The sequence below is a fragment of the Fusarium fujikuroi genome, chromosome FFUJ_chr03 (assembly GCF_900079805.1).
Source record: "Fusarium fujikuroi IMI 58289 draft genome, chromosome FFUJ_chr03".
NCBI classification, from domain to species: domain Eukaryota; kingdom Fungi; phylum Ascomycota; class Sordariomycetes; order Hypocreales; family Nectriaceae; genus Fusarium; species Fusarium fujikuroi.
In genome coordinates, this window is record NC_036624.1 from 1,451,250 (window position 1) to 1,475,976 (window position 24,727).

The window sequence follows — 24,727 nt, forward strand, 5'->3', positions numbered from 1 at the left end:
TAACTTGGTGTCTTGCAATGTACTCAATCTAGTATATAATAGAACAGCAGCCTAGTCGATATTTAGTAAATAGTTAACTACAAAAGAGAAAGCATGGCCTTTAGTACCAAGGTCGCCCTGGTTTGATCGACTGCGATACATATCTATTTGGGTTCTGGAAGGCAAGCCTTAGGGAGCAAGAAAACACTGGACTGAGACGTGGGGGGTGTTGGTAGACATTGTCGTGACTCGCTCTGAGTGAACCGAGGCTTTCTAAGTCTCGGCGAGCATCTTTGCTATGGCAGTTTCGATACTGAACGCGCCAAAATCCTTGAGAGCATGTTCGTAGTGTTGATGCGGTCTGACGGGAAATTAAAGAGGGTGTGATGAGTCTCGATGTATCTTGATGGATTCTAATGATTAACGTATTCTTGATTGTGATGTTGATGGAGATAAAACTTAGTAGGAATAGCGTGAAACGCAGGGTCCTCTGCTTTATAAAGTGGTAGGTACGTATTGTACCTAAACTTAAGACAGGCACTGCAGTTATTGAAGTCACTGGCCACGAATAATCTTGGGGTGAATACAGAGCCGCGATATGCTTTTGAGGCTTAGTCAAAGCGAGCGACTTCATTTACAGATGGTGATAGCATAACACGTATTCAACGTTGGTTTCAGCCACAGTTCACTATTATTTCATGCCTTTACGAGTAAAGGGCATAAACTTTGTTAGCTCAGTTGCGGTAGAACATAATCCAGGTGCTGTTTGCAACTTGATAGGAATAGTGTTCCTTTAGACTTCCAACTTGGAGAAAGAAAGTATCGTGAGATTATCGAGTTATGCACTTCCAGTATCATTAAGGAAGACTTCATCACGGTCTGCTGTACTTGGTCCAGATACCTTTACCATCATCAGATTATTACTAAAAAGAAGAGCCTCGCCGCAAGAGACGGCCAGGTATCGCAGTGACACAGACACATAGCGTTCTAAGATGCAAAGCAGATTGTGATAGTACTGAGCTCTGGTGTCTACGAGTGTGTTGAAGTCATGGTCTGTTCCTTGAGTGCTTAGTAGTTGGGGTGTCATGATGTTTATCTGATGAGAAGCACGTGGCTTAAAATGATAGTAACTGTAGCTGAATTCAATGTTGACTGTATATTACTATTATTCCATAGATCCATAGGATGAAGTCACTCGCTTTGACCAAGCCCTAAAGCATGTGTTGGCTGCCCTTCTTATAGAGACAGTAAACGACCATTACGTGTAACAGCCTGTTTCATTCTCGAATGCGCCTTAGCACTGGCTGGCTGGTTGGCATACCTGAAGCGATGGGGGCTCAGTCAACGGTTGACACTCATCAGTCCAATCTTCACTTGTCGATGCGCTGAGGATTCTTCAGCTCCGTTGATTCGTGTTCCTTGCCTCTTCTAGAAAAGCCAGAGCTTCCATCAGGTAAACGCACCTGAAACCCCAACTCAACGTGGCAAATCCACCAATTCGGCATCGCCAATGCTATTTCTAGCACTAAGCTTTTAAACTCCAACACCGATCTGTCCAAGCTTCTGTTTCACTTCCAACTCCGCTCAGACCTTACACCCAGATCCGAATCATGAAACCTCGTTCAAGTCGGGATATCGTAGTGACAATGGTCTTGTACTCATTCTTCATCTGTACTGTGCCGCTGTCCACCATCTTGGGACTCGAGCGCGTACCAGGATGGGGTCTCGAGATAGCTTCACTATTGACTCAGGTCTTGTGGAGCATCTCAGGTAGACACAGCTGCTCAAAATAAGATGCTGAAGAACCCCAGATCCTAGTGCCCATCATTCTACTCGTTGTAGGTCTTCATATACTCGAGTATCTGCTTCTCCACACTGTCATCAGAAAGCCACCGCAGATGCTAGCTCTCAGATCGGTCCGTCGAAGTTTTAGTACAGACTAGATGTCTACAGAGAAATTTTGATCGCCGATCGCTATTCAGCAAAGGTCCAATCTCCCCCAGACGAGGATCACCAGTATTTCACAGTGCAGTGTAGTGCATGATCGTCCACCACATGTTTCAGGGTCCTCCAGATACGTCAAGTGACTCGTGACGCCAAAGCGCTAGATCTGCGAGCACTCATGCCAATCTCTATTCCAGAGTGCAACTCTCTTAAAGTCTCAGTGACATCGTTCAAATCAAAGCTCCATCGTCAACTCTGACCGCCCTTCTCTGGCGTTTATTTGCGCTTCTGGAGCCACAATTCGAACAAAGTCAAGCGCCGTAACGGTTTCCCCTGATGGTGACCCAGCCACATCCTCAACAGCACCGCGTTCTCATGCAAGACACAGCGCAACATCCTTCAAGTGGTCCAAGCATCAAAAGGAAATGAACGAGCGCCTCTTTTAGTGCTAGAGGCCCCCACGGAGCACGCAAGAGGTTCTTCGTGTTGAAGCCGCTACGATCGCTTGACGGCTGAGGAAAGTCTTGTCTGAGACACTGACGCTGTTTGATACAGCTCGGTCTGTCGCAGAGTTGAAGGGAAGAAGCTTGGAGTCGTGAGAGAGACAATGACAGTGACAAAGAGAGAGACAAAGAGAGAGACAAAGAGAGAGACAAAGTGGAGGCGACTAACAATTGAAGCTCTTGAATTGAGATGAATTCATGAAGAACCCACCATAAAATACGACCAATTGAGCAATTCAATTGGCTCATTGAAACACAGTCAAAAAGACATGGAGAAACATACGAGACGAATCACACCACGCCCATGCATGTCTCCCGCCTCATTGCTTTTCCCACGTGGGCCAACGTCTCATGAAAAGAAAGCAAAGACATCATACAGTAGCATGAGAAACGGGCAAATACAACGTAAACCCCAATTGAGCAAAGACATTCTCGCATTTCCATACCCACAAGTAATTCAAAGTCACCATCCCCACTGCAATTCGAGCTTCCCCTGACTGGCTAAGTAGTAGCTAGCTCTAAGGATTTGCTGACTGTGCTCGAGCATAGACCTTGACTCAAGAACGGTGAAATATAATTAGCGATGAACTAGTCGGATTGACAGGGCAGATTCGCATGTACATACAGTACAGTAAGCTTGGGTGTGAGTGACCTCGATGGTTCAATCCTCCCGTGCCATCTTCTTACTTTTTACTGCTGGGGATGAGATTGGATTCAAGGGGTAGATCTCAATCAAAGATGATTGCAGCGATGAGGATGAGCTAACAGGGGTTGACCGCTCAGGGGAGATCTGCAGGTACCTACTCTGCCTAACTCTATTTCACCAAGACATTCACTGTTCAATCCTGAGAAAGGCATGAAGTATTTCGAGGTAGACGGACAATAACTACATCATCAGTCATGCCTTCTCTTCATCTTCTAGAATTTAATTTCATCTCTGGTGACATCCCGAGATTAACAGTAAATCATAACGCTACGGCATATTAAATTGCCTTGACGTGCCTCACCGAGTCGATTCATTTCCCACCTACCGAATGCGGAAAGTACTTCTATGTACTTCTATGTACTTCACCCACCGCCATTTGTGCGCGTTTCTTCAAGTACCCCACAGTATCTCTCACTTACACCCTGTCTTTGATCTGATGTTCCTCATCACCGCAACAACAGAAGCAAAAAGTAACAGGGGACATGATCAACAGTCCGTGACGAGATACAGACGATAGAGTCATTGATGCATTGCATATGGTACTCCATTTCCGGAATCAGTATCAGAGCGAGGCAGCACCAACCAACCAACACAACACTTTTAAATTCCGAAGGCGGATAAAACAGTTCTAGAATCATTCTTATTAATGCCATATCAAGAGTAGCCAGCCATTCCCGGTCTGTCGACAAGACGATGCTGTCTGTGGCTGTTGAGTTTAACCCCAGACTCAGGCACTTGTAGCGGCCGCGCCGAACCAAGGTAACCACTTCACCACAATCAATAGTCTCAGCCTCAAAAGTACTAACATATCACAAGACATCGGCGGGTCAAAATGTGTAGCAGCAATCGTGATATTGTTATTCATCAGAACAAAGCTAAAACTCCATTCATGATATGCCTGACCGTCTTTTTGCGGTTCTTCATTAACAATTTAGCTGACAAAATTCCATCCAAGAGACCTGTCCAAGGTCGTGATGCTTGCAAAGCATGTTTGATATATCCCAAAACGCCATTCTCAGTTCGAGTGGTGAGTTAATACAATACAACGCCGGTTTTTCTTGTCCAGCAGAATATGTCCATAGAACGCCTGTTTCCTTTGCCCTAGGACCTTTTTTCGGTCGATACAGAAGATAGTAACAAAGGAGAAATATTAGAGGCGTCTAGCACCCGTATCCGTTTTGCCCAGTCATAATTCGTAAAAGTACACGTCAGGTCTTTAAACCTTGACACTTCGCCTTCTCGCGGCTGCTGCCAATCCTTGCCTCAAACGGCTACGTGTGCCATTAGGTGTCATTGGAGATCCAGGTTCAGACATAGGTGACTTGGGAGACATTGGTGCTGAAGACATCCTCCTTTGGGCGAACTCGTGATAGGTTGGCGCCTTTTGAAGGATGGGTTTGGGGGCCCTCTCCTCGGAGTCTGTGCCCGGTTCTTCTCGAACCTGCTCCATGGGGAAAGTGGGTGTGAAAAGTGAAAGGTTATCCTTGGATTGACTGGCGAAATGGGTGTTGAGCGAAGGTCGGCTTCGCTTCTTGACCAAGCTTAGTGTACGCTTGAAAACACCGGGCGACTTTGGTGTCTTGGGCCTCTCGGTGGCCTCTTCCTTGACCTCGGGCTCAACTTTGGCGAAGGGGTCAATGCTGAGAAAATCGGGTCGTTGCTTCTCGAGACGAGTTCCCATACTGCTTGTTCGGGGTGGGTGCATGACTGATCCGGAAGAAGTAGTGCAGAAAGACATTCGTCGGTCGAGAACGGGAAGGGTAACTGGGAGGGTGGTGGTTCTGCGGAGGTGGCTAGGGGGTCGAGATGAAATTGACATTCTTGATGAGGGTCGGGAAGAAGCTTCACTGATGATGCTGGGAGAGACTGATCGGCGAGGGAGATCAATCACTGAAGGCTTTCCAGAGAAGACAACTGAGACGACCTTGGCAGTGTCCTCATGACTTCCCCTTCGAGTTGACTGGGATTCATCGCTGCCAGAGTCGAATTCGAAATCGGAAAAGTCATCGGCGGAAGAAGACGCATCTTCTTCTGAAGAGAGGTAGACATCATGGGGAGTAGAGAAAGGAGCTTGACCCTCGGGGGTAAGCTTGTGTGTCAAGAGGCCATCGAGGCATCTTGAAGCTCGGAGTGAGCTCTTGGCTGGCAGCGCAGGAGCTGCAGAAAGTTGTCGTTGTGAAGGAATCATTGTTGTAGGTGTGTTTTCGGGAGACGAGTCGGCATCGGCGGAAGGAGAATAAATAGGAGGCTCGACGGATAAAGACTGTATTTGAGATCGGGGCTGTGACTGTGTTTGTACCCGTTGGGCGAGAGCAGTATCAAGTTTTGGTGTATCAAGCTCCCTTTGCGATTGTTGCGTAACTGCTAGAGACATTGTCGATATAGGTTACAATTATTGAATTCCCCTTAACAGGCCCTTTGTAAAGAGGGCGGGGTGCAGAGGAAAGGGAGCGGAAGCAAGTTCGTGAACAATGTCGTCAGGTATTTCGTAGTCAGGTGGTGTTCGACGACGATCTTGAGAGTGGCTGGTAGCGAAAGTGAGACAAAGGATCCAAGACAGAACAAGACAAAACCAGACAAAAGAGACGAAAACAGAAAGAATGTCTTTGTCTTGTATTGGTATATTGGAGGGGTTCCTTGGAAATCGATAGTTGAGTTGAATGGATATTACAGAGGGAGAATAGTTCCATGAGGTTGGGGAGTAGCATCCATTAATATGAAGACAAGTCCCTGAGAGACTCTTGCAGGTCAAATGGGCAGCAGCACAAGGTTCAGCCCAAGCCAAGGTCCCAGGTCCCTTCCTGATCCACTTGAGCCACATTCTGGTACGAGAATAGCCGTGTGAAAAGGCCCATCTTGTCACACTGTATACATGGGAGAGGCAGGGGCGCTTATGGTGGCAGGGGTATGGGGCATTGGAGCGCAGAGCATGGCAGGGCATGTGGCAGGGTCTCCATCAAAGGATGGATTATTTTCTATGGGGCCTCCTCAGACTTAGGTCCGCCCAGAAAAGTCGTTGAAAAAGAGGCGATAGAATTTGGGAGTTAGGTAGCCAGCCTCATCACCAGCCTGGCTATAGAGTTGACAAAACATCGATAGTCTTTAATTCAGTAAAACTGAACCCCTTAAAAGACCACGAGACTCTACAGCCACTGTAACCTCCACCACGAGTCTGGAGATGAGTCTGGAGCCACCTGAGTGAGCCTTGGCACTGACCTCTGTCTGGTATTGAGTGAGTCTTGTGCCGTCCACGAGCCGTTTCAAATCCGCCACGCTACACCAAAAAGGATGAGCAGTGATTGTGATATCGAGGCATTAAACGCCAGGGCTTTTGGGAGACCTGTTCGTTCGCTACGAATCTTTATCAGAGACATCGGCAGCTTCAGATCCCGATTAACATGTTTAAAGTCTCTTGCGTTTGCTGTATGAATGTGATCTACCGGATGACAAACTCCGAATGTTAGAGATCTCAAGATTGACGTAAATACGTTCAAGTACAAACATTTCATGTTTCCAGTATGCAGTCACTGTGTTGATGTGTTATGCATGCGATCTTCACCAACCTCGTGGGTTCACTCGTGGTCTTTACCTCTGACTGGTTTATCAGTATGGCGTCGTCACCAGACAACGTGGACATGAATGACCAGCCTCTTCTAGTTCGTCATTTTGGGTCAATCACTCACATAAATCATACTGACTAACTTGAACTCGAGTCACTGTATGTCGAGCTTCTACAGCGAGCCATAGCATTCTGACTTCATGCCCTTTTAATCCCTGCTGCAAGGCTTGCAGTTCTAGTTAAAGACGGACTTGCAAACGTGCATCTGCACCCAAATGCATGATTGGGCATCTTTTGGTCGCTGCAGATGCTACTGTAGGCGAGGCACAGAATGATTGAATAAAAAAAAAATCCCGAAAAATCCTCGACACCGCTTTCTTTGGACAGAGTGAGAGTCAGAGCCATTCATGATCTGCACAGGTAAAAACCTTGAATGCATTCCCTGTCGAGGCTCTGACTGCAACCTGTTGCCAAAAGAGACTCAAATCTCGGGTGAAAAGAGAGGCCCTGGACTATCAAGAGATGACAGTCCAGGGCCCTTGAATATTTTGTATCAGATTTGTTACCGCCCGTATTTTAGAGACTGGTTGCATTTAGGTCGCCAGGCCATAACGGTGGGTGGTGATGATAACTGATTAAAAATCCGTGGTGTTGCTCAGCTGGTCTTGTCTCTGCGACCTCGTTTTCGCGTATCACCAACTCAGCGTCAAACCACATCCGAAAGCTCCACACCCACAGACGAATACATCTCGAGACAACTCACTTACAACTCACACAAAGTAGCAGACACTGTAGTTGACATGTTGGTCTTGATCTGGTCGATCTTGAGTAATCACGCCTGAATGGGTCTCTACCGCGCCAGCCTGCTCAAGGCATTGTCTAGTGTGATCTCAACCCATTCACGGCATGGCTGTATCCATCAGACTGCATTAGAAGGCATGATGCTGCATACCAAGACGAGGCGATGTCTTTGAGTGTATCCGTACCTATTCTGCCAACTCACCAAGCGGAGACGATGCAACAACATGCAACAATGGAGTGTGTAGTGTGCAGTGTTAACGCAGGCACTGAGGAATCTGAGGCATAGACTACCAAAAGGTATTTCTTGAGTGGCACACTGTTTGTCGTGCCGCGCATTAGTTGTGATGCAGGAACTTGACAACACACGATCAAGATTGGGCAACCTTGTTCCTTCATGAAGCGCCCATTCTCCAGCTCACAACGAGTCTCTTGCTCCAACTGGTCCCGCTAACATCGGTGATCCGCCATGGTATCGTACCAGAAGGACGCATTCTGGCCAATCATATCATACAGTTCCGAATACTTCCATACACCCACTTTGATCGCCTTTTTTGTATCGCCAGACCGACATTTGCGTCGGGTTCGAGAGTGAGATACGATGAACCACTACCGTTTTTTTCTCCGGCAGAAGAAAAAGTCTTGACTCAAAAATCAATCTAATTAATTAGTGGTCACCTTGTTCTCGGACGTATTCCCATTAAACTTGTCCCTGCCGGGTAAAGTCTCAACTCGCACGACAAATGTGCTCATCTTGTTGAGACCTCATTAGAAGATATTCACTCTATCAACCTTAAAGCTCCCTTGTCCAGCCCTTGACATGGGAATCTATAAGATACAGCCATCATTCTATTCCCTTTGCGCTTCGCCCTTTGTAGCTTTCAACCGTTAGGTCTCGAACCCCTCGATTCGGAGAACCCCTTGACATCTGAGTCTCAGGTTAGTCGGCAAAGCGCCAAGAGAACAAGGGTCCGATCCAAGGGTCCAAATACTCAACGCTGATACGCTAGAACCGCTGTCGCAGGTTGGTCTGATGCTAGATGATGATGGACACGGAGAATCTTGTTCCAGTATCAAATTCTGCACCTGAGCATTCGACCATGTCGATTTGATAAGGCTAAAGGGGATTCTAGCCCGCGAGGATGAACACAGTGAAAGATATTCTGAGCTACATTGACGAAATCGTAATGGTACGGCCGGAAGCGATGTGTATGTAAAACAATGACATTTCCGTCCGAGATGAGGTCAATTTGCTCCGCTCTTGATAGCCTCATATCATTGTATGAGCGCGGTCCTGAGTCGCCAAGGGTGGGCTTTACGAGTTTACTGTCTAAAGTACAGAGGACGACTATCTTTGCTGGCTATTGATGGATGTTGGGTGTACAACAGGTAGGTAGTCACTGAAAGCGTCCATTCTCGGTCGAGGCGGCTCGTTGGAATGTATTTGTTGAAGTAGTAGTCTAAACCCAGACCGATTGAGAGGTTGTGCTGGTGATCAACTCCAGCGTTCATAATAATAATAATTGTCTTTGTTACTGACAATGATCTACCCGTGAACCCTTATTTCATTGTTGAAGATTTCCGTTATGAACATGGATTGGCTCAGACTGGATGACGCCATGGGTTGAACTTGCAGAAGCGAAGAGAGCTTTCCCCAGGTCCACATAACTAAGTACGCCACAAACCAGCAGCCACAGTCACTTTCTGTAACGTCACAGTGGAGAGTCACCAGCCACTTTCAGTGAGATCTGGCTAAGTCGAATCAGGTTAGTCTCATCTAGCTACCCGTCCAGAGTCTAAATTTGGGTCTGCTCTAAGCAGCCATGTCCTTTTTTAGATCCGAGGTGCAAACTTTATGTGTCTGTCTAGACTTTTGGGTGTAAACGATTTAGAGTGCAAAATTAGTCTATACTGTGAGTACAAGTCGGCGCAGCCGCGAAAAGGATGCAACTATGGATCTCATGATGATAGTCTCCGCTCCCTTGAGGAGCTGACAAGCAACCAGCCAACTCACGTTACTATGTAAAGCTTAAACATGATGGCTGAGCTGTCGTGTTGCTTCACCCTTGAAAGTCCACGTACTCGGTTCTGGCAAACAGTGTCAACAGGCGAGTGATCTACAACCAGCAATCGAAACATCTTTCATCCACGTTCCAGCTTGCCCGGGCCGAAGGCGAGAATGCCTGTGAAACGGGACGTGCCAAATAAATTCCTCCCTCCGCAACACTAATGAAATACCAAGTGTTTCTGTCGCTCCCTTGCCACGGCCCAATTATTACGGTCTATCGGCAACATGTCTCAAGTTCACCCACACTATAGACTATATCTGTTTCTCGGATAGTTTCACCCTTGCCTCGTGCATTCTTGACTTGGTTTCATGGGGCGGGCCCCACGTCGATAGCATCCCTCACATATTACTTTCTTTTCCTACCCCACGATTTCGGCAGAAGCAATACTCTCTGGAGCAGAAACATTCCACTGTGTAGGTACGGAAGGATGAGGCATTGACTGACACGCACCTTGTCAAGGATCTAAAGGATGTTCGCGTTTCCGAGTATTTTACTGTACCCGTTGGAGGACGGAGACCCGGATGGTGACCGCCGAGAACCGGGGCTGCCTCTATCCGTGAAGTACATGTCAAAATCGATGCAATGTTATTTTTTTTAACATCGCGTCATTTATTAATAGACATGAGTTGATGTAAGCCTGGATGAATTTTGAATGAGTAAAAAAAGAATTTGTGGCTGTTGATGGAATCATACATATGAACAAGGGCATTCTTGGGGGCGAAGAATGATTGTTACTGAGACTACTACATACCTAGTAGTATGATGGGTATCAGGGATCGCGTTCTGCACCTGTTTTCTATTGTGCTTTCTAATTCCCCAATAATCGTAATTAATTTAGAGGATCTTGACAGGTTCTTCATAATACCAGGAGGAAGGAAACCCTGTATCATTTCCTCCTCTAAGTCAGGCGGAAATCTAAAGACATAAGCGATAAACTGTTAAACAGTACCTTGCATAGCTTATTGTATTTTCTGTGATATGACGCGAGAGAAAGAGGGCTTTAAGTAACTATCTCAGGAATATCATCGCTTTCTACCAATAATTCTTGCATCCACAGCCAATTCATGCAAACTGGGTATGTGGTAGGTACATGCCCCGATACCATTGGCCTGAAGGTTATCTTCCCCTCGATCTTTTATCATTTTGCTTTGAAGATACGATGTATCATTGATAATATTTGTAATATCTGATGTGAGCGACCTGTTATCTGTAGTCTCAATTTAATAAGTTCAGCATAGTATCCTCCTTTTTTTAAGTTCTACCTGGCAATGAGAGAGTTCCTTAGCTCTTGTTGCATGCAAGGTTGGAAATGATAGGGCTGAGATCACCCACACTCTTATTCATGTTATGATAAGCTCGCGGGTATTTGCGGAACTGTGTTAGTGAGGACGCGAAACAATTCGAGACGATCATGTATAGCTGGTTCTTGCCCATCTCAGTAACAGATCATCATTGCCATCCCTAGTACTTCTCCGATCAACAACTTGCTTGGTTAGCAACTATGCGTCCTCTCCCTCAACCTCCTTGGATGCGCAACTATCGCAGGAAAGTTCCCAGTATCATCGCCAGTATCCGAAATCTCCCTGAAGGAGTGACACCAACTCTTGAGAGCATCCCGCAAATCGATGAATCTTTGAAGGCAACCGAGCCGTTTTCTCCCTTTTCTTCCCTTATTCGCGACATGCAAGAAACTGAGTTCGAGCGTTGGGGGGTTAGTCATATTTCACTCAGTTTGTACAGAAAAATCTCAGACTCAGTGGGAGAGCTACATCGAGTTCTTCAAGGCAACAGTTGAGGATACACTCAATCATTTGGAACTTGGACACTCCTCGAGCCGCACCTTGAATGGGTTATCAAGGAAGATTGCGAAACTCTCAGTAATGCGTCGAAGGAGCAGGTACGCGATCGGTTTTCTCAGTGGGCTTCCAAGCGGTCTATTGAAAGAGATGGTACTGGAGCAGAGGATCCATTAGCAGAACTTCTCCCCGGATACCGATATTGTATCTATGTTGACGAGAAATGTCTCGACACCGTGGACCAATACGCCGCCTGGTCGAGGCGGGCGCTGAAGGTCATGAAAGGGTTGTCGTCTGTGTCGTGCTGGATGGGAAATGCGAACCCGGAGGCCGAGGTAGAAATGGATATCCCTCTATCGAAGGGTGTACCAAGGAACACACAGGCTGGATTTGCACAGGCGTAGAAGGCATTCCCGGGCTCTACAACAGTCTTTCTCATGAAGGGCTGAAAGAACAAGACTCCCCAAGACCGCCTAGGGTAATGTTCAACAGAGACTTCATGCCCATTGATTAGAAGTTAATGAAGTCAGCAGTACTGGCCCTAAAGATACCATATACAAACAAATCTGTCCCAACTGGTACGAGCAATACGGATTTTTGTAAGAGTCAGCGAGAGCTAACATGAAAGCTTCAGTGGCAACACATTATCTCTGGGGCACTCTTCTTACCTTCTGAGGCCTCCTCTTTGTATCTCAAGAAGCCGACATCCCCTGGAGATACTGTTATTTATAAGTGCCGGGCGAGATATTAGGACCAAGCCAAGCTGTCAAGCAAGGGGTGAAATTTAGCACTCACATTGCGGAAATAAGACAAATACTCAATAATCTTGATATGAAATTCTTGTTGATCCAATGTAGCAAGCTACATACATCATGACCCACAGATTCGGAAGGAATTTCACGTCGAGTGTGCGTGTTGAATGGCAAGGGGACGCAAGATTTCTTGGGACATCTGTCCTAGGTAACAAAGACTCATATAAATACAATCTAATCTAACCTATATTGATTAAAACTTAAATCAGATGTACCCGGCTCTCAGCTCAGCGTCAGCGGTTTTCATGCCCTCTGGTGAGTGGATAAGAAGCTATTTCCATCAACTCAAGGTCTCAAAAAGACGCCATCTGGAGAAACTCGATAAGAAACTGAATCTTGTTATATCTCGATATGTCCACAAGCTGATGGCATGTAGAGTTTTGTGGGCTAATTATAAACCCGCACTCATTCTCACTTGTTCTGTAGTTTCGACTACCGTCAAGCTGTGGCATTATCCAAACACGATGCAAGTAGCCCGATGTATCCAATGCTTCTCATCACTAAGGCCAGGCAGAGCTACAGAGAAATTGTGCGATCTTCAAATCGCGGAATGGCGAGTTTATCGCGAATCAGACAAACCACTCGAGTGCGAAGACTGCTTGTTGGAGCCTTCGAGAATAGAGCTGGAGGCAGGTATAAGTTACAACGGCGTAGAAGCATCCGAGTTTGAGGATATCACGTCAAGTTGTAGTGCTACAGGGTAGGGGTACACAACACTATCGACTGAGTGGTGGGTCACAATGGCGAAGAGTGCTTCGGTAACACCTACGCCTTGATACAGTATCTACAAAAGACAACTATCTTGACCAATGTTAAAAGAAGTGTTTGTATATCTCAGGTAGATAATAGCCAAATGCCTTCAAATGGTGTGTTGACTTTGACCTGAGAGTCAGTGAGTCCCTAGTACCAGAATGACAGGGATGTTTAAGCACACATCACCATGCACAATAACGTCATAAATCTGCATGTGGTTTATGAAACCTGAGTGTCGAAGCACTATTGACGTACCCGGTAACAAATAAATCGACCAAAGCGTCACAAATCTTGCTTCTATCCTTGGATCTTCATAGCATGTGCTGTAAGTGATGCAACCGCAGAAGGGGAGTACTTTGCACAGTATTCCTCAATTCCCAAGTTGACTTCCATGTATAACGGAGAATGATGTAAAGTCCCTTTTTAGCAAGGACGTGGCGATATGTCATCTCTGAAAACATTATGAACCCAGACAAAGATATGGTAATTGAGACATTGAACTTTGATTCTGGAATGAATTGCCGTCGATCACTAGATCCCTAGCCTAAAGCTGAAACACACTGGAATGTCAAACACACATTCTCTGTAAAAGTCTATTCTTCTAGATCTACAGAAACATAGATCTTTCAGTCAACCCAGGACTGCCTCAATCTACCAGCGATTACAAGCAACTTCTCCTTTACAACTGCTAGGGTATTTTGCATAACAACCGATCCCAAGAATTAATCAATCTCAGCTTCCCTTCATCCGCCATAACCTCGTGATGCTCCGTCATCCGTCACTTCAATCCTCTGCCAAGAGCCCAGGTGACAAAGGAAACATTAATAGTATAAGCTTACGGAATAGACCTCTAGGGCCCACAGGGATTAACCGTAGCCTGTTGAAAGGCATTCCACTACCACAGTTCTCGACTGCGTCGAGGGGTTCCTCCACTGCTCTGAGGTCGCCATGGATCAGAGCTTCCATTGAACGCACCATCGTCGCCCCCTTGGCCAGGCACGGCCAAAAACACGCCAGCTCCATTACCAACCATGACACTACGTCGAGCATCCCCTCGGTCCCACCCAGACCCTGTGACATCGGCCGCCAGCCCGTAGCTGCTAACCGGTCGGCGAGACGGTGCTGCAGCAGATCTGATCATTGGATCAACTGATACAAAGTTCCATTTTCCAAACTCGTCGCTCTTGGTAAAAACTTCGAGTGTGTGCGTGGGAGCTGCCGAAGAGGGATTGCGAGGAGCGAATGGATTATTAGAGCTGAAGCGTTTGCTGGGTGGTTGGATATTCGACATGGGCCTTCTAGGCATAGGAAGATTCGCTGACTTTGGTGATAGGTTGGATGATGGGAAGGCAAACCCTGGAGTGGATTTCGCAGATGAATTAGATCCAGTGCGTACATGCCCTCCAGCGAATGCAGCATTGGGAGGTGGAAGTCCCTGTAACTGGTCAGGGAAGCTTTCATCATGAACGTAGAGTCGCCTTAGTCTAGGGAATCCGCCGCCAAGGATGGAGCTCGCAAGATATGAGTAATAGCCCATCGTTACACTGGAGAAGGCACCCGCTGAACATGAAGAAACTTCAAACCGCAAAGTCTCGAGCGTTCTTGAAGCCAGTGGACGTGAATTGGCCGATGTTGGGAATTGTTCAGAAACGTTGGCCTGAATGGCAAATGTCTTGAGAGACGAGGCCATTGTGAAGATTTCTTGCAAGCTGGCAGGGTGAACGCCTGTATTATTAAGCGTCAGGACCGTCAGAGCTTGCTGTGTCTCTTGCCAGGCAAGATACTCGATAAGGCCCTTTAATGTCACTCCCGGTGTATCCTTCAGCACTAATTCCTTCATCGGTGGTAGCGTAGGAAGACCATCTGATGAGGACAGGACCTCATCCGAGAGACCTGGCGTGTTTGATACCTTGAGCGCTTGCAAGTTGGTGAGACTACCAAGAACAGCCCGAAGTGTCATGGCATCAATAGCGAGGTCGTTTAATTCTAGCACCTCAAGATTCGGCCAGACTTGACCCGAGGCGAGCATGGCCAGGCTTCGCTCGGAACCTCCCATATATGTCATCTTTCGGAGATTAGGACATCGAGCTTGGACTTCGAGGCGGAGGGTCGCGTAATGAGGGTCATCGCAAAACATGCCCTCGGGCAGGTCGACATATCGTAGGTTTGGAAGAACCGCGATGGTCTGGGCAAGCTCAACATGGGAGGATTCGCGCAACATGTATGGAAGCTTCAAATATTGTACAGACTTTCCAATACGTGTAGGATCATCACGGACAGTACGTCGGAGGAGACGGAGACGAGCTTGAGCAGGATCCTCAGGGACACCATTGCGATCGAAGCGGGAGGTCTTTTTACGTTTCTCGGCAAGCCATTCTTCTAAACGGCAGTAGTGGACTGGATCGATACGAACGCTATGGTATCTAGGAAACAGTTAGCTGCTGAACATCATCGAACCACCATGACACGACTTACAAGATCTTGACCGCGCTGGGCCGCCATGCGCGACAAACTTGAACACAATGAGCTAAATCACGAAGGTCGCATAGCATGCACCTGCTGTCACTCGTGCTTGCGCTACCCTCACAAGTATCATAAGTCTCGTCAAGGGCGTGCGGGCAAACAAAAGTAAAGATGCGCTCGAGCACCTTTGATGGCAGATGAGCAAATAGATATGCTGAGTGCCGAGTTGGGGGGTATAACGGTGGGCGTCCAGCACCAGGAGGACGGAACTCTATAGGAACAATGAAGTCTGAGCTCTGGCCGCCACTACCGGCCTTGTCCTTCTTGTTCCGACGTCGGAAGGGGTTTCGCATCTTGGCGTGCGGTTGTCTGGCTGTAGGGACAGATCGCGAGTGGATAGAGACAGGGAAGATTGGAGGGCCTCACAAAAAAGAAAGAGAGAAAAGTGGTGATATAGAAGAGAAAGAATGAAAGAAAGGAAGAAGGAGCAACAACACGCAACAGAAATCGAAGAACAATAGAGGCTCAGGCTCTTTTGAGAGGCTGAACTGAATGGAGACCAGGTCAGCGAGAGGCGAGAGGAAGAGGAGAAAGTGACCGAGGGGACTTTATTAAGATCGAACCCCAATTCCAATTGAATTCTGGGGAACTGAATAATTGCAGGGGGGCACCACCAGGGTACCTGCCTTTTCGGATGTGGATGGAAGCACGTGCGTGCCAATGAATGAGACTCTATATCCGGCATTGAAAATGGGAAAGAACAAAGACCAAGCGATAGCTTAAGCTAGGTAGGTACCTAAGCTTGCAACCCAACCAAAAGGGCAAGAATCAAATATTCTTATTATGCATCTTTCTTCAAGGCTGATGTTTCAGGGGATAAACGCTGTATCCAAACGGCCTGCAGCCTTACCCCGCCAGCCCGCATTCCTCTGCACTTTCAGAGGGTGGCGTTTGTCTCTAAGCGCGTGGCCTCTGCGCTTTGATGCTCTAATGCTGTAGCTGATCAGCACCTCCTTGCTCACTGGCAGATCATCGATCAGCAGGGGGCAGAGAGAGGGACAGAAACAGAAACAGAAACGACCCTGAGCACAGAAAAAAGTCTTGGCTGCCAGGAATGGAATAAAGAGACCTCGTCAATATCAAACTTGTCCTGCGTATCACAGGCCGGCAAACATTACATTGCAACGCAGTGGATGGCTTAAACTTTACCCCCTTTTGCTATGATATGCAGTCAGCGGAAAAGGGGTTGGATCTACAAGTGCCACGGGCGTAAGCGCCTCTGTTTCTAGGTGAGAAACTAAATGAGGACAGGATCCTCCAGTCCGAATCAATTGCCTGACTGCGTTGTATTGTGTTGCCTTGCATGTGTCTCTTTTCTCTGTCTGTGATAGCTGTAGGACTTCTCGCATGTGCAGCCAATGGGTTCCTTTTATAGCAAACATGGGCTCACAACCCATGTCTTTAACTGGGCAAACCAACGCATTTCGTCGGCAGTCATGAATTAAATTGGATCGCTGACTGTTCGTGTTTGCCTTTGCTTTGCTTTTGCTCAATTTAGACCCTGAACATGACGTCAATTGGTCGCGTTTCATCTGGTGATGGTGCGTTGAAGAACTGATGATGCTGGCAGGTCTTGGTTAATGATTGACACAACTCTCCTAGACTGAATAGACACGTTCACTGCTAGACTGTCAAAGACCTGGCTTATTCGGAACTTTTCTGATTTCGTGTTTTGATACAGATCACCAAATTGAGAATGTGTATCTTCTGGCCAGCATCGATATCCTCAAGCACCTTAGGCTCCCTCCACTAGGGGGCTGTGTCGAGGTAGCCTTGGGCAAGGCATTGAATCAATCAAAGGTTATAATCTCACCCAAAGTCTCGTGGAAATATTCATAACTCGACCATGAGATCATTTTATTGCCCGTTTTTTAACTATGAAGCGCTTTTCACAAATCCCCACCCGCTCTCTCACTCGTCGATTATTCTCACAATCCATAAGCCAAGCATCTTCACGCTTATACAAACCTCTTAACCCTAGGACATCACAGATTAGACTCCTCAAAATACCACCAGACCCATCCTCAGAATTCGAACTTGTCACTGTATCTCTCGACGATGAACCCAAGTATGCGGCACTGTCCTATCTCTGGGGCGACCCCGAAAAATATGGCCAGGTCACTATCAAAGGAAACACTGTCAAAATCCCGGACAACTTAGCTTCAGCCTTTCTCTGCGTCTTAAGCGATGACTCTTTCCGATCACAGTCACACGTCAGATACCTTTGGGCTGATGCGATTTGTATCAACCAGAACGATCTTGATGAGAGATCTCAACAAGTTCAACTCATGCGTCGTATCTTCCAACGCGCACATGTCACGTTTGCCTGGGTCGGCCCAAAAGACTATTCTCTTGCTTTTGAAACTATCAAAACAATCACGAATGAGATATATGAGAATACGCCCAGGGGAAATGCTCCATATAAGACAAACTTCGATCTCGCATGGTTGCGGCGCCATCCTATGCTTTGTGTCGACAGAGGATCCGATTTACCAAACAACCACCTGAATGATCCTTGGTCTGCTGTAGCCGACTTCTTGCAACATCAGTACTGGCAACGAGTTTGGATATTCCAAGAAATTGTTCTCGCAAAACAACTCGTCTTCATCAGCCCAGGAGAAGATAATCTTTCTTGGTCTATGCTCCGTGATACCCCCCAAAGTATAATTTCTGTCACCAAAGAAAAGAAGCCCGATTTCCTACCAGACACAGCATGGAAACTTCTCAGAAACCCAATGTCGTGGGGGATGCTCTCATGGTTATTCCTTGCGCAAGCACGCACCAAGATCCCGGATCCAGATGGCTTCAAAGGGTGGGCTGTGTCAACTTTTGCAGCCAATTTACAGGCCACCGATGATCGAGATTATATCTATGGTCTTCTCGGAGTTTCTGGGATACCGATTACTCCTGACTATAGCCCCACGAACACGACCTCACAAGTCTATACCAAATACATTGCAGGCTGGTTGAAAGCTGCACGCACACAACAAACGGCGCATATCCACAGCCCCCTTACGTTTTTGTCCCTCGCAGGCACTGGGAAACAGGGCAACTCAGATCTACCAAGCTGGGTTCCCAACTACAAAAAGAGGAGAGAAGCTTCATCACCCTGGTGTTATAGTGCCAGCAATTTTCGGTCAGCCGATGAAGTTGGCCCGACTTCATCTCCCGCTCATCGTGCATGCTACCCCTATGTTACCGAAGAAACACAAAGTCTGTTCAGTTGGGGTAAAGATATGGGACATATTACTTTGTCCACTAACTGCCATTACGATTCTGATCCAGAGATCTTGGCATCGTTCATGTCTTTCGCGAGCTCTTTCACCACGCGCAATTTGCAGTATGTTACAGGGATTGCGGCTGCCCAGGCTATTATCAGGCTGATATCCATGGACAAAACCAAAAAGGTCTCTCAGGACCTTGTCGACAATGCTATGAATCTGGCCATGCTGATCACCTATTTCAATATGTCCGAGTCCCAAATTGTCACAAAAACCTGGAGCTCAAATTGGGATCATGACCTTCTCAACATGGCCTTTTCTCCACCAGAACTGGCTCCCTTGAAAGTCAGACTTAATGTTCTTGAAGAACTCAGCTCCTGGAGTCTCGAAAGACGAAGAGAAGCTGTGTCAGGAATCATGCCAATGCTCTACAACTACAGATTCTTCGAGACAAATCAGGGATACTTGGGCGCAGTTGATTTTGACGTTCTTGAAGGAGATAGGCTTTGCGTGCTATGGGGATATAAAGAGCCAGTCGTGCTGAGGCCAGATGCAACGGATCGCTACACATTTGTAGGGCCAGCATATGCAGTGGATGTCGACACTGAGAACACAATTCCAAGCTCACGATCTCAAGGACAATGGTTTGAGTTACGATAAGGTCACAAGAGAGAACGACACCAAAGGGAACGAACTAAACATTAAGCTTATTTGTTCTCGATGTGTCGATGTCTTATGTACTGTGCTTTCGAAGTACGTCCGTGACCTAATGGAAGCCAGTAGCATGCCTCTTGACTTTGCCAGATGGAATGCATGACAAGCTACCAATGACTTGCTAATATTCGTATTCAACACCGCTCGCTACCCGCTTCAGCCAGTAGCATGTATAACGAATCACACCTTAGCATAAAATTCCCCAAGTGGTACAATATTGAAGTGAGTGATCCATCAATTGGCTCATTCATCTCAGGCTCAACAACTGAGACAATTAATAATTCTATCATACATAACTCAGAAATTGATTACAAGGGTTCTAGATAGATCGTCGTAGCCTGGGGCCGCTCAAAAGTCGGCCGAGACTTGTGTCCCAATAACCATGCCCGTCCTTTCAAATGCCCCGTGTTCGCCCTGTAAACTCAAAACCGTGAGAAGCATCGTCAACACCCTCCATCATTACCGCTACCCATATAAAGACTATTATTCATAGCAGATCTCAGCTTCGAAACCAACCGAGCCGCCCATTTTTCAGAAAAGAGCGAATCTCCAAATTGTTTATATACGTAATGAAGTCGCTGAGGTCAATCCAGATCGAACTCCAACGCGAGAATGGCTCGAATGCTCGCGTAGCATTATGCAGTCGTTACCAAATGAGAATATATCAATATAGGCCGATGTACTCATCCGAATACCTTTGTGCCGATTCGACATAGTCTTAGTATGACATTTAGGCCTTGCGGGATCGAACTGAGCCGTTGGTCTTGGAGCCAGTGGCGGTGGCACCGTTGGACTTCTTGACAGGAGTAGTCTGGACCAGATGAGGGTCGGGGAGAGGAGCCTGAGACATGCGTCGAAGGCTCTGTCGGCCTGTAGGAGCCTTGCCTTGCTTCTTGTAGGTGGCGAAGTAGAAGGAGATGAACAGAACGAGGTAAGAGCTGATGGTAATGATACCAGAGAAAGCAGCAAACTCCTCGCCAGAGCACTTTCCAGCGTTAGGCATCCAGGGGAAGTAGGTCGAGGTGAAGTAGGTGTAAGAGGCGAAGTAGATGAAGCCGAGATCAATGACGAACTGGATGATCTGGAGACGGGTAACCCACTCCTTCCACCAAACACGGACACCACGAGCGCTCTGAAAGTAGTACCAGTACATAACGACGTGAACGAGGAGGTTCAGGACGATAGGAACCCAAGAGACGGAGGTGGAACCGATGAGCTGAGTGTAGCAAAGGAAGGCGGTGGCACCATGGTGATAGCAGTGGAGGAAGGCTGGTAAATGTTAGCTTGTCAATGTCGCACTGGAAACAAATACGTACTCAGAGGCTTCTTCTTGAGGAAAAGGAAGACGGTATCAAGAAGCTCCAGGTACTTGGTGAGGTAGTTGAGCTGTCGCAATTGTTAGCTGGTAGTGCGTGTAAATCTTTGATGGAAACTTACGTAGTACAGGACCACGAGGGGCTGAGTCCAGCCACCCTCGGAATCGCAGATAGCATGGAAGATGCCACCGCGGACAACGGTTGGAAGAAGCTGCTCAACGAAGAGAGCCAAGAGAGTACCGCTGATCAGAGTCAAGTAGAGGTTGTGGATGAGGAAGAGACCCTTAAGCTTGAAGGGCTCACGGTTGCGCATCCATTCGCGACCACCGAAGATGATGGCATAGTAGATAACGATGAAGATCGATGTCGACTTGAGAGTGGACATAGGAGTCTCGAAAGGCACAAACTTGAAGTCATTGGCGGAGTAGCCGACAACAGCAGTGAACGCCTTGTCAAAGATGGGCCACAAGTGAACGCCAAAGGGCCGGTCGATGGTGGGCAGCGGAAGCTGCTCGTAGAAAGTAGCGGGAGACGCAGACATGATGGGCGAATTGTACGTTGAAACCGACACAATTGTTGACCGCGGGATCGTTTATTAAGTAGGGGATTTGGAGTAGTCGAGTTACGTATTCAACGTGGCTTTTTTTTCTCTCGAACCTAAGACGCGACACGTGAAAGACGAATAAGTAAAGACTGACAAGGAATGACAAGAAGAAGAAGGTTCTCCGGAGAGATGAAAAGGTTTAAAGAAGAAGCCAGGTAAACGGCGATTGTGGGAATGCGTAGAATTAAAAAGGAGATAAAAGGGGAGAAGGAGAGTAGAGTTTTAATTGAGGGAGAGTCAGAGGAGGACGGCGCATCAAAAAGGGGAAATTTCAATCCGCACCGCTACCTTCCCTCAATCGCACTTTTACCGGGCAGATTGGATCTCCGGCTGCCGCGGACGCTGTGGCAGTAAAGTGAAAGTGGCACCTGGCACCGCACTTTCCTTCCATCGAGGTGCCACTAGTACATCTTGTAGGGGGCATCTCGAGGATTCGCCCAATTGCCATGCGTATATCTTATTTCACCAACAGGCCCGCCCCGGGTACCAAGAATTGACCAGGCTCGTGCGCTTTTGGCTACTATTTTCTAATTCCTTTCGAAAAACCATGGCACGCGCTCACAGGAGGATGGAAGCACTCGCACTGCACGCGCATGCATGCTACATATGCCCGAGATGAGGCTTCACTCCACACTGCAATTACATGTGAATATGCCGGGCTCTCCGGATGCACCAATGAAACGAGGATGTTTAGAGACTACACGTGATTTATGAAATGCCATAACGACACAATATGCTAATGATGTCCCCTGAGGCTTGTGCCCAACCGTTGCTTATTACACTTGTCTGACTCTGCTGTGCCTGTGCCTGTGAGATCGTGTCCCGAGGCTTACTGGATGCCAAGACTGCGGTGATGACCGAATGGTGTAGCCCGGTTGAAACTCATTGGCCATGTCAAACTCCAGGATAAAAGCCCGTTAGACAATGGCATTAATATCCGTACATCGTATCACGACGACATAATGCCAGGTTGTCAGATGCCATTTGCAAGCTTGATTCGCTCATGGTGAGGCCGGAAAATAATAACAGCTACTCGAAAGCACAAGGCTGGAGGGATTGCGCAACTTGATCTTCACAAAGGCCACTTCGGTACCCGACGTAAAATAGTTAGGTTGCTGCAAATCCTTGGTCATTGCAATTTCGAACAAAGGTTATATACAAATATCGGAGATTCCCCCATGTCTGGATCGATCAATACTTCAACGAATCTCAGCACGGCTCATCTGAGCTAAAGTAAAAGCCTATGAGAATCTTGATCAAGGTTTCGCTTAACTGATAGTGATTGCTCAATTCACATCATCTTCATCTCAAACTCCGAAGTTCGTGTCACTTGTGGCTATGGGTGTGGCGGTGCTGGTGTCTCAAGGTGTGGCTACATTGCAGCTGTCAATCAAATGGTGGGTGCCGTAATAATTTCAATGCCAGTCCGACTATTGGCGGTCCTCACGTTCCAATTCCCTGTCACCGAAAACAGCCTTGCCGATAGAGCGCAGGACGTTGTAGTTGACTGGATTAAGCCGAGTTTGAGTTATTTCGGAAGAGTTTTGCTCCAGAATACCAAGCTCTATAGTCCCAGCACGTGTGGCATGAAGCTATCGTCAGTCTCTACTTTATTCAGCTACCATGATCAATTGAACTCCCTTGCGAGGTCCCTGTGGCAATGACGAATGGAAGCTAACTGGAAGTAAGCTCGTTAAAGTACAGTACATACACTGTCGCTTCCATCGAAAATCTCACACTACTGTGAACCTGCAGCACAATTCGCACTATAACCCACAACTACGCAATCTGGTCTAGCCTCGCCTTAGTCATCAATCCTCAGCCCATCCTCCCGCCCAAACAACTCTGCAGTCATCACCCGAGCCGGAAAAAGCCAGCCCACTACCTCTACCAATACACGACTTGTCTTCCGACAACAGACATCTCCAGTCTCTGACAATAGACGCCTCTCCTCTCCAACATGTCCGCCTTCATTCGTGTCGCCCGTAGCGTTCGCGCTGCTCCCATTCGACCTGCTGTCCAACCCCTGGTTGCCCGCTCGGCCGTTGCCCACTTCACCACCTCGATTCCCCGACGAAGCGAGCACGCCGAGGAGACCTTTGAGGAGTTCTCTGCCAGGTAGGATCACTCCTAATACCCAATGGCCTGCCGGCTGCTTGGAACATCGGTTTTCTGTGCTGTGGAAAGGTGTCGCAAATCGACTGGGAGGATTGGGGCCTTTTGCGTGGTTGTCTTGCGGTTGTGGGAAAAAGATGCCGCAAAGCCCGCCTAGAGCTCTGTCCCCACGCGATTTCGCCCGAATACTCTCCAATGCAGCCGCACAGGTTTCTTGCGGAACTCAATTGCTAAACTACCACTCTCTGCAGGTTCGAGAAGGAGTTTGATGGTGTTCAAGACGTTTTCGAGCTTCAGGTATGTTTGCCCCACGGGGTAGAGCTCGCTGCTCTCCGGCTCACTCCCGAAAATGTCGTATGACTTTGGCTTATCACCAAACCACAGCGTAACCTCAACAACGCCTTCGCTTACGATCTCGTCCCTGCCCCCTCGGTGATTGCAGCCGCCCTTAAAGCCGCACGAAGGGTCAACGACTTCGGCACTGCCGTCCGCATCTTCGAAGGTACGAAATCTTGTCAATCAATTTCACCTTTTTGTCGTCCACTCGACCGATGGATCGGCGGCGTCTAAGCTACCCTGCTTGAGTTATGTCAGCGCAAAGACCCCAACTCGATACGGACCGTGCTTGCTGAAAACCATCGACGACTCACAAGGGAATCCCCTAGTCTAGCCACATTGCTAACTGTTGTTCTTTAGGTATCAAGACCAAGGTTGAGAACAAGGGCCAGTACGAGCAGTACCTTGAGGAACTCAAGCCCCTTCGGGAAGAGCTTGGTGTGTTGCTCAAGGAGGAGCTGTACCCTGAGGAAAAGTAGATTGTCCCTTGGTCTCAATATTGTGAGCCCTGTGTATACTGGATGTTGGCCGAAACGGAAGAGAATTTCAGACCCAAGAGGTAGACGGGGGAGTTTGGCTGTGGCAGCCCCAAATCGATTGTGTTATAGCCTTAAGTGCGATTCGGCGACGCTTGCTCTTTGCTAATCTCCTCCAATGTTGAGAGTTTTTTTTTGTATACCTGAAGTTCGTTGTTCATCCATTTGAGTGACTTATCTTTCCACCTTGACTGAAGCTACGCTACTGGTGGATTTACGTCAAAGAAGGCTTGATGTACAAATCTCTGCTATAACAAAATTTCGCATGTCAGTACAGTCTTCGGCATTCACGAGAAGCGCAGGTCAAACTTCTATGCATCTCAAATAGATGCTCATTGTATACTGGGATAGAGGCTCTGCATTCCCAACTGCCAGTCCTATACGCCAAATTCCATAATAGCCTTAACATATAAAGGATTGGTATTATCATACTCTCACATATT

The 24,727-nt window shown here is 47.4% G+C and overlaps 6 protein-coding genes; 3 read left to right on the forward strand and 3 right to left on the reverse strand.

Moving 5' to 3' along the window:
- Positions 1–4,348: 4,348 nt before the first annotated feature.
- Positions 4,349–5,506, reverse strand: FFUJ_02590 (uncharacterized protein; the record flags this gene model as incomplete). The annotated part of the gene is made up of 1 exon (XM_023574338.1): positions 4,349–5,506. The coding sequence occupies one exon, from the start codon at positions 5,504–5,506 to the stop codon at positions 4,349–4,351; it is 1,158 nt and encodes a 385-aa protein (XP_023427713.1).
- A 5,553-nt stretch (positions 5,507–11,059) lies between these two features.
- Positions 11,060–11,758, forward strand: FFUJ_02591 (uncharacterized protein; the record flags this gene model as incomplete). XM_023574341.1 has 2 exons in its annotated part: positions 11,060–11,269; positions 11,393–11,758. The coding sequence occupies 2 exons, from the start codon at positions 11,060–11,062 to the stop codon at positions 11,756–11,758; spliced, it is 576 nt and encodes a 191-aa protein (XP_023427714.1).
- Positions 11,759–13,814: 2,056 nt separating this feature from the next.
- FFUJ_02592 (related to F-box domain protein) lies at positions 13,815–15,735 on the reverse strand (the record flags this gene model as incomplete). XM_023574342.1 has 2 exons in its annotated part: positions 13,815–15,342; positions 15,395–15,735. 2 exons carry the CDS (start codon positions 15,733–15,735, stop codon positions 13,815–13,817), a joined length of 1,869 nt encoding a protein of 622 aa, XP_023427715.1.
- A 1,584-nt stretch (positions 15,736–17,319) lies between these two features.
- On the forward strand, positions 17,320–19,323 carry FFUJ_02593 (related to heterokaryon incompatibility protein (het-6OR allele); the record flags this gene model as incomplete). The annotated part of the gene is made up of 1 exon (XM_023574343.1): positions 17,320–19,323. The coding sequence occupies one exon, from the start codon at positions 17,320–17,322 to the stop codon at positions 19,321–19,323; it is 2,004 nt and encodes a 667-aa protein (XP_023427716.1).
- Positions 19,324–20,107: 784 nt separating this feature from the next.
- Positions 20,108–21,234, reverse strand: FFUJ_02594 (probable fatty acid elongase (FEN1); the record flags this gene model as incomplete). XM_023574344.1 has 3 exons in its annotated part: positions 20,108–20,646; positions 20,694–20,763; positions 20,815–21,234. The coding sequence occupies 3 exons, from the start codon at positions 21,232–21,234 to the stop codon at positions 20,108–20,110; spliced, it is 1,029 nt and encodes a 342-aa protein (XP_023427717.1).
- A 2,023-nt stretch (positions 21,235–23,257) lies between these two features.
- On the forward strand, positions 23,258–24,227 carry FFUJ_02595 (probable cytochrome-c oxidase chain VI precursor; the record flags this gene model as incomplete). XM_023574345.1 has 4 exons in its annotated part: positions 23,258–23,415; positions 23,664–23,709; positions 23,797–23,914; positions 24,109–24,227. 4 exons carry the CDS (start codon positions 23,258–23,260, stop codon positions 24,225–24,227), a joined length of 441 nt encoding a protein of 146 aa, XP_023427718.1.
- Positions 24,228–24,727: the final 500 nt, after the last annotated feature.